Genomic DNA, 19,019 nt, shown 5'->3' with positions numbered 1-19,019 from the left:
TCAGACATCAGCAATATGTGGTAATTTATCTTACTGTTCGCTACCTACCTTGCCAAAGTCTTGTTTGTTGTTAATCAACTAGCTATCTTGCTACTGTAAATTAGCTAAATTGTAATCCCAAAACAGGCTGAACCAAGCCCTAAAATCCATGCATGAATGATAATACAGTGTTTACCTATGTTTGACTAATAACTTCGACAAATGTGGAAGCGTCAATAATAAAGTAACATTAAAGAACCTATATTAGTAAAATGGCAGGTTAAACTGTCGTTCAGCATACTGATCAGGAAAAGTAATCTGATTGGTTAAATGAGAGAGTAGTCAAAAATAGCCAATCATAACACTACATCATGTCTACATTTTACTCTTTTTATTTATTTTTTACATTTTACAGATCTGATTAGAAAACCGTGGCACCCTGATTCATTTTGTGTTAAAATGTCATGTAATTCTAACAATGTTAGCAATTATATTTTTCCGTTTCATATGCTGCATTTTTTCATGTGCACAAGCACTGAAGTCATACATGTGGGACACCTACTTAAATTTGGTATTTTCTTTCTATCTCCCTTTTATCCCTGCTCCACGTGGTACAGGAGTGAGGGCGGGGGGTGAAAGAGGGGCATTGTGCAGAACAGCAGTGAATCCGGGGGTTCATAGTGAGAGAGTGGAGACGGAGATGCTCACTCAACTGTGTCCAGTGCGCCATTGTCGCAGATTCCCATCTATTCTTTCCCTTTTAAATAGAGCTCCGCGCGCAGCAATGGAAGGAGGGGGTCGGGGGTTCAGGCAGTAGTGTGCGCTGGGGAGACAGAACATGGAACACATCCATGTTCTAATGTGGCTGGGCAATCGAGAGAACCCCCACCCCCGTTAATTAGCCATCTTAAAATGAAAGGCAAATGAACCCCATTCATTCCGCTGCAGGAACCACACCACCATATATCCATGTCTATCTTGCGATTGCAATTATGATTGTTGTTGTTATGATTTTTGTATAAGTTATTGTTCAATTCCGAACACTTTAATAGAAGACCAAAACTGATTTTGAAGTTCGAATTTAAATATTAGTCTATAAGTCAGGTCTTCTATCGTCTGTAGACCTGGTTTGTTTCTAATAGTGGAGCTAGAAAACATGCGTTTAATTTATGAGACTTCCTAAATATGTCTCTCGAAAATAAGTTCAAACATCCCTTAAAAGTCCAACAAGAGGGGCATATATTATTTTTGGTTGAATCCATGTGTTTTTTGACATCACATTGTCATTTTTTGATTGAAAGTTTAACTGCTGTGCGGTGCATGTATAGAGAAAATACGGAAGAAAGAGGGAACCAGGAGTCTGTGTGTTCCACGCTATTGAAATGCAAATCTCATTGAAGAACAAGGAGAGGTTGTGTGTGACTGCAGTGTATGTGTGTGTGTGTAATGTGTGTGTGATGTGTGAGTGTATGCATGCAGGGGAACAGCAGGAGAGGAGGGGCGCAATTTGGGCAAGTTTTGGGAGAGAGAAGACTTTAGAAAAACAGCCACACACGCACTCACTGCGGCATCAAATGACACGGCGCAGTCACACGGATTTCCAATTTTAAACCGTTTTTCTCAATCCAAGGAATCAACTTTTGATAGCCTACTGCCAGTTCAAATGCTACCTGAAACTCCACTTAACTGAAATCAGGAGTTCTAGAGGAATTGTTTGGTTTGGGGATTGTTTGGAACGCGTGCAAGTGCGAAAAGTGCCCGGTGTGGTTTAATCGACTGATGCCCCCCTCTCTCTCTGGCCCCTCGTGAATCATGTCACGCCGGAAACAGAAAAGACCTCAGCAACTCGTTAACGCGGATCCGGGGGGCACGCTGCTGCTATCGCACGGTGAGAAAAGTTCATTATTATTCTAGTGCATGTGTTACTATTAACGGGAAATTACTCCCACTAAGCAGAATCCAAGCAACAGGTCGCCACATAAACGTACAGCTCTCGCGGTCAGTATCAATAGGTCCTTTCTTTTGTCATTGCTCTGTGGTTCCTCTGCAATGAAAGCACTGGTTGATTTAGCTGGTTCATTCATAAGTTAATGGTGTACTATTTGCAGCGTTTCCCACCCATGAATAAGTTTTTATTCAAATGCATGACATTTTGATGTGCACGTTAAAGATTTTTCACCATTATCTTCAGTATAGGCCCCTAGTCGATGTCAATGCTAAGTTTGTCAGCAGTCACTTAAGATTCTACTGCAGGTTCTACAGGACAGACCAAGCAAACTAAATATTTACATTCAATGCGTCTGTGGCCATTTTTCTGTGATGTTAGTGGGACACTATTGAGGCAGGCCACACTGCTGGAGATCTTGGTATAGAGAAGTTTCCTATTCACCCCAAAAATGTGGATAGCTACATGGGGGGAAGGGTAAAGGCTGTTTTGGTAAAGATTAATCTCTACCCTTCTATTCTCCTCTCCCTTCTCTCCATACTGCTTTCCTTCACATTTCCTTGTTCTTCCCTCTCTTTTTCTACCCTTCTCTCAATGCTTCCCCCCCCCCCCTTCTCACCCTGCAGTTCTATTGACTGTATACTCCCTCTCAGTTGGGGGTGTAGAAGGTAAAACAAATTTGAGAGAGAGAGGGGGGAGTGGTATGCACCTCAACCTTCCATTTAATGTTTGGCACCAGGAACATACCTCAGACCGGCATTTCGACTAAACGAGTTATTCGCGTAATTCGTTCCCAAACTACAATTTCATTCTAGGAGCCTGAATCTGGCTCTGTTTCAATGAGAAGCTACTCAGGCCTTAGAAGTAGTGAGAAGTACAGTCATTAATTCCATCACTATACAGCCCTCCAGCAGGGAATACTTAGTGTGTCTCCATTGTTTTACCCCTCCCCCCTCATTCCCCCTTACTCTTTCTCACTCTGTGCTCAAGATTTTGAAAGAATTTGACCCCAGAGCTCGAGGGGTCACATGAACTGACCAATCAGAGCTGCCTGGACAGTGCTCAGAACCCTTAGCATGGCCCGACCCTTGACCCCTGTTGTGACGTAAGGGGGAAGGGTGAATGAGGAGATGAAAGACGTAACTGCTGGAGTGAGGGGTGGGTTAAGAGGGGTTATGGGTTGTCTTGGTGATGTGCATTGTCTTCTGAAAGGTGTTGTCATAGCAGCAAGGTGGTCTGCCAGCTTTTGTGGGATAAAGACGCTTAAGAGTTGTCCTTTAGAGAGCACAGAGTAAGACAATACAATAGAAAGAAGCTGTAGAGACTGTGTTGCCTTTGTCGCGTTGAAAAACTGATACGCTTTAAAAACGTAGCCTCAGTTACTTCATTGAAGTGTAATGTGAGCCGTATATGCATTTCTTGTTAGGTAAACTGTTGAGGCCTGCCATGCTTGTTTTTGTTTGTACCCTGCTTGGCTTGTTTGCATGTGGGAGTCAGGTGGCTGAGTGGTTAGGGAATCGGGCTAGTAATCGGAAGGTTGTTGGTTCGATTCCTGGCTGTGTCAAATGACGTTGTGTCCTTGGGCAAGGCACTTCACCCTACTTGCCTCGGGGGGAATGTCCCTGTACTTACTGTAAGTCGCTCTGGATAAGAGCGTCTGCTAAATGACTAAATGTAAATGTAAATGTGTGGAACGTGGAGACTTTGCAGACCCGAGTCTTCACAGATTCATCGTTCAGTTGCTGTTCCAAGCATGTAGTGGCGAGCATCTCCTTATGACTGTCTTTCCCTCCGTCTACAGATGACCAACTGGTTGTGAAATCACCGTCCACCTCTCTGGGTTCAGAACTGACGTCCTCCTCGTCCTCGTCCTCTCCCACCTCCCTCCAGGACTGCCAGCCCCCCCTGGCCCCTCGCCCGTCCCCTGGGGGGCTCCACGCGCCATCCCTCCCCAGCGAGAATTCTCCCCCCCCCCACTGGCCCAGCAACATCACCCCCTTCACTACCTCCCTCCCGAATACCCACTCCTCGCTCTCCCCAGACTTCCCACACCCGTCCCTGTCCTCCCAGACACACTCCCCTCCACTCCTCCTCGGTCAGACGTCTGGACCACACACCCTCACCCACCAGAGCCTCTCCCACCCCACCATGACCTCCCCTCAGATGGGCAGGTCTGCCACCACCACCTCCTCCTCCTCCTCGGTGTCCTCTCTCGGTACCATGACCCACCAGGAGGTGACCAGTCCCGGGCAGCAGACGGCCTCCAGCCCCCTTGGCCCGGGTCAGTTGCAGGTTCCTCCCACCCTGGCAGTGTTGCTGGAGGAGCTCAGGGTGCTGCAGCAGAGGCAGATCCACCAGATGCAGATGACCGAGGAGATCTGCAGGCACGTCCTCCGCCTCGGAGGGGCTGTTTACTCCCAGGATGGACCTCAAGCGGCTGGCAACAGCCACCACAGATCTGGATCTCCTTCCCCAACGCAGCCCTCCCCTGCCCCACGGCCTACCTCAGATTCATCTCTCCTTTCTGGGCTCCCCTCCCTCTTCCCCCAGCCAGCGTTGTCAAAACCCAGCCTCTCTCAAAGTAATGGGAACCGGGCCCCACACTCTTCTACCTCGTCCTCGTCCTCCTCCTCCTCCACCCTTAGTTCATCAGCCGCCTCCCTCCACCCTCTCTCTCTCTCTCTGGGTCTCCCCCCACGCTACCTCCACGAGAAGTCTTCCAATACATCCCCCTTCGGCCACAGCAACGGGGTCGGCTTTCCCACCCCACCCCTCCCTACCTCCAGCCTCTCGCAGGACCTCTTCAACCCCAGCTCCTCCATCGGGTCCTCGGCGAGCTCCTCCTCATTAGGGCGTCCGCCACACGCCTGCCGGTTTTGCGGGAAGGTCTTGAGCAGCGACTCATCCCTCCAGATCCACCTGCGGTCCCACACGGGCGAGAGGCCGTACCAGTGTCCCGTCTGCCTGAGCCGCTTCACCACCCGGGGGAACCTGAAGGCCCACTTCCTGAGGCACCGCGAGCAGAACCCAGAGCTCTCTCTCTCCCTGCTGCCCCCGGCCCTGTCTGACCAGATCCTGCCCACGCCCACCCCCTCCCCCAGCCCCGCCACCTCCACCAGCCAGAGGCGCAGGAAGCGCCGGGCGGAGGACGAGGAGGCGTTCACAGGCGTGAAAGGAGGAGTGGGGCTGGCAGACAGCATGGCTCTAGGTTTCCTGTCCGGAGGGTCTTCTCGCCCCTCGTCCTCCTCCCTCCCCCTGCCCCCCAGCGTGGACATGGCGCTGCTCTCCACGGCTCACTCCTTGCTGCAGCTCAACCGGGCGTCCGCCGCCGCGGCCGCAGCCAGCGCCTCCGGCAGCGGCTCCGGAAGCATCTTGTCTTCGTCTTCGGCCGGCTCTTCGTCGTCCGCCATGGGGAGCCTGTTCAAGGGAGCCAAGCAGCAGAGGTTCGACGAGAATACCCCTCCTCATTCTGGACTGCACCCCAGCTCGCCTTACTCCCAGCTGGCCCACCTCCCCAAGATCCTCTTCCCAGGCGGAGCGTCCGCCCACCACCTCGCCCTCCTCCGCCCGCCGACACACCCCTCCGCCTCCCACCTCGCCTCCCCCCACTCTCAGCTCCCCTTCCCCTTCCCTCCGTACCCTAAAGCACCCACCTCTTCGTCGACATCCTCCCCCACCTCCTCCACCCAAACCTCCGACACCTCCAAGCTACAGCGGTTGGTGCAGAAGCTGGAGAAGCAGCCCCAGGGAGGCACCACCTCCTCTTCGCGTTTCCAGGACGACAACTCAGCCGTCGCGGACATGAACGGCCAAGACCTGACCATCAGTTCCAATGCCTACCGTAGAGAGATGATGGCAGCCTTAGGCCTGAGCCCCAACACCACTGCGGGGGCAATGGATCTGGCCAACCACAACCTCCTCGGATCCAACAACCCCTCCCTGGTCCCTAACCAGTGCGGGGTTTGCCTGCGTGTGCTCAGTTGCCCCAGGGCCCTGCGCCTCCACCAGGCCACCCACCTGGGGGAGCGCCCCTTCCCCTGCAAGCTGTGCGGCCGCTCCTTCTCCACCAAGGGAAGCCTGAGGGCCCATCTGGCCACCCACCGTGCCCGCCCTCCGAATGCCCGCGCCCAGAACTCCTGCCCGCTGTGCCCCCGCAAGTTCACCAACGCCCTGGTGCTCCAGCACCACATCCGCTTGCACCTGGGGGGACAGATACCTCCGGAGGACGACACGGATATGCCTCTGGAGGACGACGCGAACCACCGGAAGATGAATCACCCCTCCGTCTCCCCATCCAAGCCCCAACAGCTTCTCCCTCTGGCCTTGACCATGGGCAGCAACAGCGGGTCCATCGTCCAGAACCCTCCAGTCGGTGGTTTGGATTTGGGGGTGGCTCCCAAGCAGCAATCCCTGGCAGCTGATCTGAGTCGCCCGAAGGTGGAATCTGACCTCTCCACTCCCAGTATTAGTCCACCTCTGACCCATAATCCACAAGAGGCCCTCGGTCAGAGAGAAATTCCCCAGACCGACGATGGGCTAACTAACGGCTCCATTCCCACCCACGCAGACCTCGCTGCCGCTCCAGCAGTCTCCATCTCTGCCCCAGCGGACAATGGAGAGGCTGAGGACCAGCCCCTCTCCCTGTGTATCTCCAAGCCTGGACTGGACAGTGGGTTGAGAGAGAGCCTCAGTAACGCCTCACCATCCGCAGAGAACAAAGTTAGCTCTCATCGAGGTAGCCCCGCCCCTGAATCGACCCCGAGCTCCCCAGCCCCAAACCAGTCACCTGAGCTCCCCCTTCCAGCAGCAGCAGCCTCTGAGCCAGCCACAGACGAACTCACACAGGAGTCCACTCCGGAAGAGGAGCCGGCAGTCACCACGGAGGGGGAGAAGGAGAGCGCCTCGCCCAAGGACAGCTCATCCGTCCTGGGTACCGAGGCGAAGGAGGAGACCCCCTCGGAGGTTTGCGATGGTTCCCAAGAGAAGGCGGACCAGGAGGCTGTGCAGCAGACTGCTCCAACACCCCCAGCACCATCTCCCCAGGCCCCCCGCCCAGACAAACCCTACAGCTGCTCCCAGTGTGGAAAGGCATACGCCAGCCGCAGTGGACTCAAGGTATGAACATACACTACTGTTGTAGATTGGAATCAAAACACCTTTTATATAATATATATATGTATATGATATACCTCACTTTAGCTAAAGCGTTGTTTTTTTTCTGTTCAACAGGGACACATGAAAACCCATCCTGGAGCTGTGGCTAACGCCTCTTCTAAGGCTCCACTGGTCATTCCGGCCAATGAAAACGAGACTGTGGAGGATCGGAGTTCAAATTCAGCCAATGGGACCCCGGGAGAGAAGATTGATATTCAGCCACTGGTAAAAACTCCTGAGAAAAGTTCCTCTCCGGAGGAAGCTCCCACTGTTGATGGTGAAGGAAAGAAACCTGAGGACATTACTGAGTAAAAGGAAATGTGAAAGAAGTCTGCTTGGTTAGAAAAGCCCTGACAAGGAAATGTATTTTCAGCTCAAATTGATCCATTTTAGAATCACTGATTCTATGTTTATTTTTTTATATTATAGTCCAGTAGGGATAGTCTGTCCAGTAGTGTGGCATGTTAGATTGTTTTGAGGTAGTGACTCAGTCAAGTCAGTTATGAAATAATGTTACTATTTCAAAGAACACAGTGAGGCCTTATCGACGCATGTCACAGAATTTCCCTTGAGGCAAAAGAACACGCGTGTGTGTTTGATGGTACTGAATTTCCAAGGGCCGAACAGAGCACAAACTACTTCAAACATGAGCTACTGTAAAATGAAAAGAACCAGGTTTAGGTAAAAAGGTATTTTACACAAACTTAACACCAAAATAGGCCAGTTTAGCAGTGGCCACATTGTAAATATGAACCTTGGTTCCATCTTTTAAAACTTTTTTTTTTTCCTCTTTTTTTAAACTGTCATGCTGCTGTTCTGAAATTTCAATGGAGTTGCACTGTGTCTACTGCTGTCCATACGTCCATTGATACAAACACAACGATTGTGATGATGATGCTAATGATGATGATGATGATGATTGTGTTACACTGCCAGGTATGTTGACTTTGTAAATCCTCGACCTGTCCTGGTCTAACTCTGTAATCACCTTATCTAATGCCCAATCAGACTTCCAACTTCAGTGATTGTAATCGGTTTATCTGTAAAAATAAGGGACAGAACAGACATTGTAAGTGTTTGTGTGTGTGTGTGTGTGTGTGTGAGTGAACCAACGGATCTTCGCCAGAGACCAGGATGATTTGTCGGTGTCTGATATATTTACCTCACCCCTTCTCTTCCTCCTTTGTGTTCCAGTCTCTCCCCCCCCCCCCCTTTCTCTTCTCTCAAAGCACTTGAGAGTTAAAGTTTTCTGCCCCTGCAGAACTTGTCTTCACTGTATCCCTGCTACTTAGTTCAGTATAGTTTTGTATGTTTCATTTTGAAATGGTGTACCGCCATTGTTTTTGTACTGTAGTTAAAAAAATGTGCTTCCACATAGGATGTTAAAAAGAGAAAATAAAATGATGGTGATGGTGAAAAAGAACCCCTTTTTTTTTATCGAGGTTGTCTTTTGTGTGTCCACAATTAGTCCCAGAATAGCTTATGTCTCATTCGGTTCCTCTGTGTTTAAGTATTCTGTGAGCGTGACAGTGTTTCGTGTCTGAGTGTTCCCTGTCGGCCTGTCTACTCGTTTGTCTCTATGCCCTGTGTGTGACTGAGTTCTTTTGTCTACTGCTTCGATAGCAGTCTACTTATTCTGCCTTTTCTGCCCTCATTTTCTTTTCATATGTTTCAGTTCCTCGGGTTCTGTGAGGTGTGTGTGTGTGTGTGTGTGTACAAGGGATAATCAGTGCCTGTGTGAGTGCCGCAGTGTGATTGAAAGTGCAGCTGTAGAGCCCCCCTCCCTCCCTCCCTGTCCTTCTGTGTGTCATACTCTCTTTCATACTCACTCTTTCATTTTCCCTTTTATTTCCCCCTCTCTCTGTGTTCTCCCCCTCCATGTGTAATGGGGCTGACACACAGGAAGCTCTAATCCGTGCACAATGACACCCCTCATCCCCCCTATGTGACTGGAAGCAGCACAGGGGGCAGCATGGACCAACCTGGCCAGCTGTCCCCAAAATGGCTGGTAATCCCCCACACTACTGAGGCTCCAGAAACCATGGTAACCGGTAACCAAGGAGAGGAATCTGGGGGGCAAGAGAAGGGGGACTGGGGGAGAGAGAGAGACAAAGGGCTGAATGGAACCCCCATGTGTGAGAAGTTTGTCCACATGCGTTTCAGTGATAGACATGTCTCAATCAAAAAGGGATAGGAATTAGGGTGAAGGGACGTTCCCAATGTTTGCTTTTCAGTTTGAGATGGACGACTTGTGAAAAGGGTAGTCTTAGATGTGGGCGGGGACAGCCGTCTTGATCAGGTTAGCCCGACCCCTGCAGATAATCAACAGGTGGCTTTGCTATTGATTACAATTCACATTATGCTCATGTTGATCGACTGTACTACTTTAATCAGTCGCTGTCGAAAAATCATCATAGATAAGTGTTAACTGTCTAGATCAAAGTAACAAACTAACATTCCACGACTGATTATCTTAATTGATATTTTACTTTTGTCTCCAGCAAGTCGAAGTTGACTTTTTAAGGACAATAAGCAAAAGAAAACACCAGATTCCATTCGAAGTAATCGAACGCTAAATTATTCCACTGAATGAACGGTTACTTTTTTCCCAGCAGAGGGGGCTGTAGGCCCTATACTGTTTCTAAGATAGACGCATCAAACTTGACTGACATTGTGACTCCCTCCTACCATTTCGAAATAATGCTTAATTTGTACTTTTTCGCTGGGTATGATGCACATACTTCTTTTGCAAAGACAACTAGTTCAGTCTTGTATTGGGAATTAACATTTTATTAAAACTTATCATAATATTTGTATGCAAACACCAAAAGGTAAACGGAAACGTTTTTAAATAAAATCAAAACGAATTGTAGTTGCTGCAGTTATTTTTTACAGTCATTGGCACATATTACCTATAAGCTTGTCTAGTCATGTAGCCAACTTGTATTTTTGTCACCGTGTTAATCACCGAAGACTCTACGTAACCCCATTGAACATTGATCATATGGATTAATCAGTTCAACAGAAACCCAATTAATTACAGCTGCTCAAAACCGTCGTAGCAAGTCATCAATGTAAACCACTCCCACTTCCTCACCTCCTCTCTTGTCTCCTTGGTAGCCGCGTCAGAAAGCAGAAGTTCATCAGCTGATCAAATGGAGCACCTTCAGACCAGACAGACTGTCATCGGTTAAAGCCGGGCCTGCGATCTGTGGACGCGTGACTGATATAGGGAAGGGCAAGTGGAGAGAAAGACGTGCGCAAGGACAGACAGAAGGTGTCGTGGAAGTCGTTTGAAAATCTATGAAGTTTGAATGGATGTCCGCACTTGAGATGAAGGTTTTATAGATCTCTGGACACTGAATCGAGAGCGAGCAGGAATACCAAAATAAGACTCCTCGCTAAGTATCAAGTTCACCTGCACGTGCATCTGGAGAAGGTAATAACCACGATGTAGCCAATAAATGCAGACTATTGGAGCGACCAGATGTTGCCTCTACAGTGGTCAAAGGGTGTTATCTGGTAAGCCCTATGATCAGTTTAACACTTATTCCTCTAAAAATCATTAAATTATTTATTAACCTCTTATGGCATTCCTGGCTCGCTGGGTATGTTCATCAATACGCTCGTTTATCAGTTCTACTGTAAAGATTAACCAGTGAGAGACTAGCATTAGTTGTCTGTGCAGCACCTAAGGCTGATTTCAGAGGTTGCCTGCCACTAAGTTGCAACAGTAAGAGGGAGAAAGAGACTGACAAACTGTCTGTCATGTGTATAACCTTGAGTAGACATACTGAAGCCTCTTAGAGAGTTTATCTGTGCCTTGTGGACCTTGCACTCTGGTCCTTGAGGAGCCTCCCTCTCTCTGTGTCTCCAGCTCTCCTTGTAGTCACATGCCAGGGCTATCTACAGTCCAATACTGTGAAATCAGTCTTCCTTTTGAACTTGCATATCGCGGGGTGAGCACTCTGAACTTCTCCGTCTCTTTCCCCCCCTCTTCCACCACTCACTGTGGTCTGCGTGAGTGGACTTCTCTGTCCCCTTCCTGGTCTGTCGAACCCAAGACCGAGCTGCTGTGGTAGGAGAACGTCTTTGCCATTCACTAACGTAGAGGTGTGTGAGTCTGTCTGTTTCAGATCATGTGTTTGGAGACATGATGTGTGTGTGTGTCTGACATGTTTTGACACGATGCATGTGTGTGTGTGTGTGTGTCTCGCGGAGAATGTATGTTATAGGCATGAGGCGTATGTGTGTCTGAGAATGTAGCTTATAGGCCCAGTCTTCCTAATCAGCCCGGCCACGTGCGTCTCTCCTCATTAGACTCTCATCTAGACTTTCATGCTGAGGGTGATGAACTTTGGAAAACATGTGACTGGATCATCATGCTGACACGTCTTAAAGAGTATCTGTGTGTACACTTTTGTGTCAGTTAGTTGTTTAGACTAACTATCGTGGTGGAAGTTGAAACTGGTAATGAACACTGCAATGTTTTCAGGCACATTTGTCACGCTTTTTCTTTTTTTCGGTCTGCCTCTCTGTCAATACACTCAACCTTAAAAGCCCATTTACTCTGAACTGTAATGGCTCTTAAATTGCCATCTGTAAAAACCAATACCAAGCTGCAGGTGTGTGGGCGTGTGCATGTGTGGCCACGTTTGCCTGGGTGAACATGGCGGCGCCCTGAGGCGGCTTTGGTGTTGTTCTCACAAACGTTTTATAAATGTGTACCAATATCTGTGATCAATGGTTGCCCATGGCAAAGTCCACACACTGTCTAATTCGTTTTATGTCTTCCACAGATGTCACCTGTGGGACCATAGTTGAGGGAAAAAACTTTCATTTTCACCTCAAGCAATATACATTCCCTCTCACTGACTGACTCCTCTGCCGCCCAATCACTGATCCCATCGCCACTTCCCCTCTGAGCCACCTCCAATCCAAAACAATGGCTACCTACAGCCCCGCCCCCAGACAAGACTCGCTCTGCGAGGAGAGCAATGGCGGCACTTCTCTCAAATCGGCAGGCTCCAACGAATCCATGAAGCTGAAGAAGGAGATCTCGCTCCTGAACGGCGTCTGCCTCATCGTGGGCAACATGATCGGCTCAGGGATCTTCGTTTCCCCCAAAGGAGTGCTGATCTACAGCGCCTCCTACGGGCTATCGCTGGTAGTGTGGACCATCGGGGGCATCTTCTCCGTGTTCGGGGCCCTGTGCTACGCCGAGTTGGGCACAACCATCACCAAGTCTGGGGCCAGCTACGCCTACATCCTGGAGGCCTTCGGGGGCTTCATGGCCTTCATCCGGCTGTGGACGTCGCTGCTCATCATAGAACCAACCAGCCAGGCAGTTATAGCCATCACGTTCTCAAACTACATGGTGCAGCCCATCTTCCCTACCTGCATAGCTCCGTATGCAGCCAACCGTCTGCTGGCTGCAGCCTGTATCTGTAAGTGGAGTGTGTGTGTGTGTGTGTGTGTGGGCGTGGGATAGAGAAAAAGGTTGATGGGGGAGTTCTGGACTGTGGTAAATGGGAGAATGTGTCTGTCTTTGTGAAAAAAGGGAGAACAGAACTAACGTGACCTCACTAGACGACCTGGAGAGAGTCGTAGCAGGAGAAGTGTGAACACACCAGGGTGAAAGAGGAACAGAGGGGCAGAGTCATGACAGGCCTCACGTGCTTCCTGTGTAAAAGACACGGAATAAGGGAAAAGATCATTTTACTCAACTTCTCCCCGCAAAAAGTTAGACGTCATCAGTGTCCATGCCAAGAATAAAGAGATAATATCTAGACTAAGAGTGAGTCAGGGAGGGATCTGCATTGAGAGCTTATCTCGTCTATCACCACACAGTTTAGTATAATAAATGGATGGAACTCTCAGAACAGTGGACTAATTAATAGAATTTTGAGATTGGAACAGACAAAGAATAGAACTCTAGGACAGGCAGAACACTGAGACAGACAGAACTCTGGGACAGACAGAACTCTGGAACAGATAGAACTCTGAGACAGACAGAATGTTGAGACAGAAAGCTGGGACAGATACTTGACAGAAACTCTGACAAACAGAACCCGGTCTTACTGAGATGAGGCTTCACATTAAAGTTCCCAAACCTCACTGACTGCTGTAGTAATAAACTATCAGGCAGGCATCCACCCACCAACTCCTACATGGACACACACATAGATAAGTTAAGCTTTGAAGGCTGTGAATGTGCTGATAGCTGTGAAGCTATTGCAGCAGTGAGAGAAAGAGACTCTGACCTGTGGGCTAATGGCAAATGACTGGCTCAGCATGGTGCTGCCACTCACACACACACACGCACACACACACACAGGCACCAGTCTCACATCACATCTGGACCACATCTACGTCCACTGGACCTCCAGAAACCGATCTCAAACCTCCCACCCTTCTAGCCTTCCACTGTCAACATGCCACACCTTGGTACATCTGGGCTCCCGCCCTCCCCCGCCCCCCCCTCTCCTCCTTCCAGTCCACAGGTCACTGTTGTCTGTCTGGTGAGGACCATATGTTATGTTTGAGCTGACAGCCTGTGGAGATGAGACCGTTATTGATGGTGTTATGATCGTTCCTGTCATACAGGGGAGGAGGTGGGGGTTGTTTTTGTGGGCTGGGAGAGGCTGATGTGTCACTGATGTGTAAGAAGTGAGATTGAGATGTTGACGTGAACTTGGGTCTTGACCACAGGCCAACGCTGCTTTCAAGACAAAACACTTTCCCCACACCGTTTTATAACAGAAAGAAATCGATAAGGCATTTTGTAGATGTGAAAGAAATTTTGGAAATTGAAGTTCGCCCCTTCAAGTACCAGAAATGTTTTTTTCTATGGCACATCTCCTCTAAACAGTATCTAAATGCAGATGATAAGATGACAGTTTAGGCTGTATCAAACTGCATGAGAGCCTCGGGCATAGGATGATTGTGAAGATTCAGACCACAGCCAATCCATGCTTCATGCTTTATGATCTTGGAAGGAACAAACAATGATAAAGGCCCAGGGAGAGATAAGGATAGGGAGGAAGCTGAAAAACATGTTTTTCCAAGTAACTTGCAATATCTATGTAGCGTTGAGCAGTGAGCCAGTCAGTCAGTCAGTCAGTAGGTCAATAAAGTATGTGGCGTATGATTATCTCTGTAGTAGAAGTTAGAGTGTCAAGTACTCACAAGCCTGACCATGCAAAACCTTGAGAACATGGTTCTGTGTTCTCTCTCACTGCGCTGCGCCTTACCCCAGACTTCCAACTCTGTGTCCAAGTGTGGGTATGATCGTGTCTCTGTGTGTGTGTGTCGTCATGTCTCTCTCTGATGTGCTGCTCTCAGCTTATTTGATCTGAAAAACAGGCAGGTCTGCTGGAGTCAGCAGCCCCATTTCCTCAAGCTTGGCAGGCTTGGACACACAAACACACACGCAGGGATATTTGTATGTCTAGCAGTGCATGTGAGCATGAATGTGTCTTCCAGTGTGGGCGTCCATGTGACCGTGTGTTACACTCTTTGTATCCACCTCGCAGGTTTGCTGACCTTTGTGAATTGTGCCTATGTGAAGTGGGGAACCAGAGTCCAAGACTTCTTCACCTACGCCAAAGTCATAGCCCTCATCGCTGTCATCATCACAGGCCTGGTCAAGATAGGACAAGGTACTGACGCACCGTTAAGCCCTCATACACACAAATGCACTTTTTAAACTCTCTCTCACGCACACACCTCTTTTTCCCTGACGCACAAGCACAGAATTATTTAATTGGATATGAGAATGACTGCGATCTGCATGGCTTGACTCTCTCAGGTCATACCAAGAACTTCGAGGGTCTGTTTGAGGGCTCGTCCACAGACCCTGGGGACATCGCTCTGGCTCTGTACTCTGCGTTGTTCTCATACTCTGGCTGGGACACCCTCAACTTCGTCACAGAGGAGATCAAGAACCCAGAGAGGTGAGGGGGATGGGGGGGAGGTGAGGGGGATGGGGGGGGGTGAGGGGGGAGGGAAGTGAAGGGGATGGGGGGATAGGGGGGTTGAGGGAGTCGAGGGGGATAGGGGGGGGAGGGTGGGTGGGGTGGGAGCAAACTGTCTTTATTGTGGTTAAGTTTAGGGTTTGAAAAAAGATAAGGCCCAGATCTTACAGGGCATAAAGACAGACTGAAAGTAGTGTTGTTTTAGGACAGGTCTGTATCAGGTAGAGGGGAGGGTGGGAGGGAGGGAGGGGGGCTAAGGCTCCTCCTGGTATTTATCTGAGCCTTCGCTCTGATTCACACAGCCAGACGCTGATCAAATGGACCAAGACGGACATGTGATTGGATCACAAGCTACTCCCAGGGTTCTCAGGCAGATTATGTGACAAACATCCCTCACTGTTCCCCACCTCCACTCCTCTACTCCTCCCCACCTCCACCCCTCCCTCCTTCCCCACCCTTGCCCAGGGGGGTTAACTGGTGACCAGCTCAGTCATAATGAACTAACCCTGAATCTGAGCCAGCTCATTGCCTTCAGCCCCTTACCTTCCCCTACCCCCTCTTCCCCAGACTTCTCTAAATGAAAACCGTCTCTAACTCCCTCTGGTGTTTGTTTGTGTGAACTGCAGGAACCTGCCCATGGCCATTGCAATCTCCATGCCCATAGTAACTGTGATATACATCCTGACCAACGTGGCTTACTACGCTATCTTGCCCATCCAAGCCATTTTAGACAGCGATGCCGTGGCTGTGGTGAGTCACCTTATATAATATCAATACTTCCTATATAGTTTGTTTACTTGGTTCACTTCCTGGTTTCTAACCATGACTTGCAGTTAACTATGATACTGTAATTTACCTTGATGAGTTGGCATACATATTGGTGCTACTAGGCTTGAAAATACATGACCCTTTTTTGTTTTACCCTCCACAGACATTTGCCGACCAGGTGTTCGGAGTGATGAACTGGACGATCCCGCTGGCTGTGGCTCTCTCCTGCTTCGGAGGACTCAACGCCTCCATCCTGGCCGCCTCCAGGTGAGAGGGAACCTGAACACACCTGTTCCTGAACACACCTGTTCCTGAACACACCTGTTCCTGAACACACCTGTTCCTAAACACACCTGTTCCTAAACACACCTGTTCCTAAACACACCTGTTCCTAAACACACCTGTTCCTGAACACACCTGTTCCTGAACACACCTGTTCCTGAACACACCTGTTCCTAAACACACCTGTTCCTGAACACACCTGTTCCTGAACACACCTGTTCCTGAACACACCTGTTCCTAAACACACCTGTTCCTAAACACACCTGTTCCTGAACACACCTGTTCCTGAACACACCTGTTCCTGAACACACCTGTTCCTAAACACACCTGTTCCTAAACACACCTGTTCCTAAACACACCTGTTCCTGTGTTTTGGTCATCAGCATCGTCATTTCATTACACCTGTTTATCACCTCGCCATGCTTTTCTGTAGATACCAGACGACAGAGTAGAGATGTGTGTGTGTGGCTACTCCATTAAGTGTGTGTTCCCGTGGCGTGTGACACGTGTGTGTGTTCCTCCAGGCTGTTCTTCGTGGGCTCCAGAGAGGGTCACCTGCCCGACTACCTGTGCATGATCCACATCACCCGCTACACACCCATCCCTGCCCTGCTCTTCAACGTCAGTCAGCCATCTTCTTTTTCTGTGTTCTCACTCTTACGAGCCTTGTTTGATTGCCTTGGTGGTCCTTTCCAAAACACTCTCTCGTCTCTCTTAAGGTGCTCACTGGCCCAATGTACACCAACCAATGCTATCAAATGTGTGGATGACTATCTAGCTATCTGGCTACAGCTGTGCAATGTTGCCTGGTTTCTGAACACATGCTGTTTTCTGTGGCTGGTTAGGTAGTTATACCAGTTAGCTATGTGATTACACAGCTGTTCATTGTTGGGTTAGTGTGCACTTACCTCTGCACTCACCTTATTCTGCAAACATTCCAAATACAACTGCCATTCTGATGAATGTTGGGATGTTGGTATATGTTGGGGCAGTATGCAAACACCTCTATAGAATTCTGTCTGGTTCCGAATTGTCAGATTTGTATTCCTATTGTTTGCCTTAGAATCCCATCTGCCTCAAGGTTCTGTCTGCCTCAGTATTCCATTCCTCTCATTGTCTGTCTAGCTCGTCACAATTCAGTCTGTCTCATAATTCTGTCTGCTTTAGTGTTCCATCCTTCTAACCCATTACTTGCTTCAACGTCCGTCTAGCTCATAATTCTGTCTGCCAAAAGAGTTCTGTTCCCTCTGAGGGTAAACAAACTGAATGTGGTGCTGTCCTTAACGCTACTGTAGGCCTGTTCACTGATTGCCTGTGTGTTGATGCTGTGCAGGGTGCCATGGCCCTGGTCTACCTGTGTGTGGAGGACATTTTCAGACTCATTAACTACTACAGCTTCAGCTACTGGTTCTTTGTGGGCTTGTCCATTCTGGGCCAACTTTACCTGCGCTGGAAACAGCCTGACAGAGTGAGACCACTCAAGGTAAAAACAAAAAAATATCATATATATATATATAAGATCATTTGAATGTCAGCCCAATGTTCAATCTCCACCAAAACAGTGAACTTACCTTGTGAAAATATAATATAGCAATGTTAACGTTCCTAAGATGATTCTCCTCTCTCTCTCCCTCAGCTCAGTCTGTTCTTCCCTATCGTCTTCTGTCTCCTCACCGTCTTCCTGGTGGTGGTCCCGCTCTACAGTGACACTGTCAACTCCCTGATTGGCATCGGCATCGCCCTATCAGGGGTGCCCGTCTACTTCCTGTGTGTCTACACTCCCGCAAACAAAAGGCCCATGTGGATTCGCAAGAATATTGGTGAGAATTCCATTCACATTCAATTCTGATGTGAATATAACATTACTAGTAACGCTGTTTCACATCGTGCAAAGTTTAGTGAAAAGGTTTGTGTTATTCTCTAAACTATATGGTAGATGTATTTTTGAGTCTTTCAAGTGATTTTTCTATTTTCCCCCAATCTTTATCTCCCTCAGCCTCTTTCGGTCTTCTGATTCAGAAGGTGTGTTACTCTGTTCTGACTGAGATGGACACCGATGACAAGGCAGATTAGCGACCCTCAAACTAACATCTCTCTGACTGAAGACGCACAAAATCAGAGGCTCAACCACACCCAGGTGGTCAGATTCTTCCACTGAGTGGCCGAGAACAGGGTGCTCATGTCAGCAAGAGAAATCCTTCGCTGGACCAAGCCCTGGCTAACCAATCATGTACATGATCATGTACTGAATAGACAATGGAGTCCTGCCATGCCCAAGATGACACAAAAGCAGACATCACAGAATATTCTTTACATTCCACAAGAATAAATTAAGCATTCCTGTCTTTGAGATATATTTGTAGTTTTAACCGAACAATGAGGTAGATCTCTCGATTAATTGTTCAGTTCGTAATTGAAATTTGTGAAGTTAAAGAGTAATTCTCAAGTATTTTTGAAGGGCAAGTAATTACGTAGGATAAATTCTCTTTTCTGAGGAAAGGAGAACATCTTTGAAACTGTAAGCACTGATGACCAGAGAAAATGTCTTTAGTATCTCCTGTCGTGAAAGACCAGAAGAATAAGACACTCATGGCACATACCTCTCATGTTAAGGGTATTTGTTTGTCCTGTAATATTAGTATTTCTGCCAAAGATCTTAGTGAAGGGCTTTTTTTTTTCTCCTACATCCTCAAACCTGAGGTGGATGTTAATTGACCTCACAAATGGCAAAGACTTTTTTAATGTATTTATAATAAATCACTCATGGATATTGATAATTGCTCTTTTCATTTACATTGTCATTTAGCAGATGCTCTTATCCAGAGCGACTTACAGTAAGTACAGGGACATACCAAGGCAAGTAGGGTGAAGTGCCTTCCCCAAGGACACAACATCATATGGCACGGCCAGGAAAC

At 48.4% G+C, this 19,019-nt stretch overlaps 2 protein-coding genes across 3 annotated transcripts; both read left to right on the top strand.

The window, feature by feature from the left end:
• The first annotated feature begins 1,791 nt into the window (after positions 1-1,791).
• si:ch211-212k18.5 (sal-like protein 2) lies at positions 1,792-7,509 on the top strand. Its single transcript, XM_067261300.1, has 3 exons — positions 1,792-1,867; positions 3,726-7,039; positions 7,154-7,509. The coding sequence occupies exons 1-3, from the start codon at positions 1,792-1,794 to the stop codon at positions 7,388-7,390; spliced, it is 3,627 nt and encodes a 1,208-aa protein (XP_067117401.1). The 3' UTR covers positions 7,391-7,509.
• Positions 7,510-10,256: 2,747 nt separating this feature from the next.
• On the top strand, positions 10,257-18,881 carry slc7a7 (solute carrier family 7 member 7). 2 transcript variants are annotated; one of them, XM_067261302.1, is made up of 10 exons: positions 10,257-10,517; positions 11,878-12,525; positions 14,614-14,739; positions 14,889-15,033; positions 15,681-15,804; positions 15,986-16,089; positions 16,629-16,725; positions 17,438-17,587; positions 17,741-17,924; positions 18,101-18,881. In XM_067261302.1, exons 2-10 carry the CDS (start codon positions 12,024-12,026, stop codon positions 18,175-18,177), a joined length of 1,509 nt encoding a protein of 502 aa, XP_067117403.1. In that variant the 5' UTR covers positions 10,257-10,517; positions 11,878-12,023; the 3' UTR covers positions 18,178-18,881. The 2 variants fall into 2 exon arrangements, with proteins under 2 accessions (XP_067117403.1, XP_067117402.1); XM_067261301.1 differs by having other exon boundaries at positions 10,257-10,600.
• Positions 18,882-19,019: the final 138 nt, after the last annotated feature.

The sequence above is a fragment of the Osmerus mordax genome, chromosome 23, assembly GCF_038355195.1.
Source record: "Osmerus mordax isolate fOsmMor3 chromosome 23, fOsmMor3.pri, whole genome shotgun sequence".
Lineage (NCBI taxonomy): Eukaryota > Metazoa > Chordata > Actinopteri > Osmeriformes > Osmeridae > Osmerus > Osmerus mordax.
The sequence above is the reverse complement of the archived record's forward strand: the minus strand, read 5'-3'. Positions and strand labels throughout refer to the sequence as shown.

Coding starts and splice junctions, on each gene's coding strand:
- slc7a7 (XM_067261302.1), top strand. CDS start 12,024: ATGGCTACCTACAGCCCCGCCCCCAGACAAGACTCGCTCTGCGAGGAG. Junction 12,526..14,613: donor GCTGGCTGCAGCCTGTATCT/GTAAGTGGAGTG, acceptor TCCACCTCGCAG/GTTTGCTGACCTTTGTGAAT. Junction 17,588..17,740: donor ACAGAGTGAGACCACTCAAG/GTAAAAACAAAA, acceptor TCTCTCCCTCAG/CTCAGTCTGTTCTTCCCTAT.
- si:ch211-212k18.5 (XM_067261300.1), top strand. CDS start 1,792: ATGTCACGCCGGAAACAGAAAAGACCTCAGCAACTCGTTAACGCGGAT. Junction 1,868..3,725: donor CACGCTGCTGCTATCGCACG/GTGAGAAAAGTT, acceptor CTCCGTCTACAG/ATGACCAACTGGTTGTGAAA. Junction 7,040..7,153: donor CCAGCCGCAGTGGACTCAAG/GTATGAACATAC, acceptor TCTGTTCAACAG/GGACACATGAAAACCCATCC.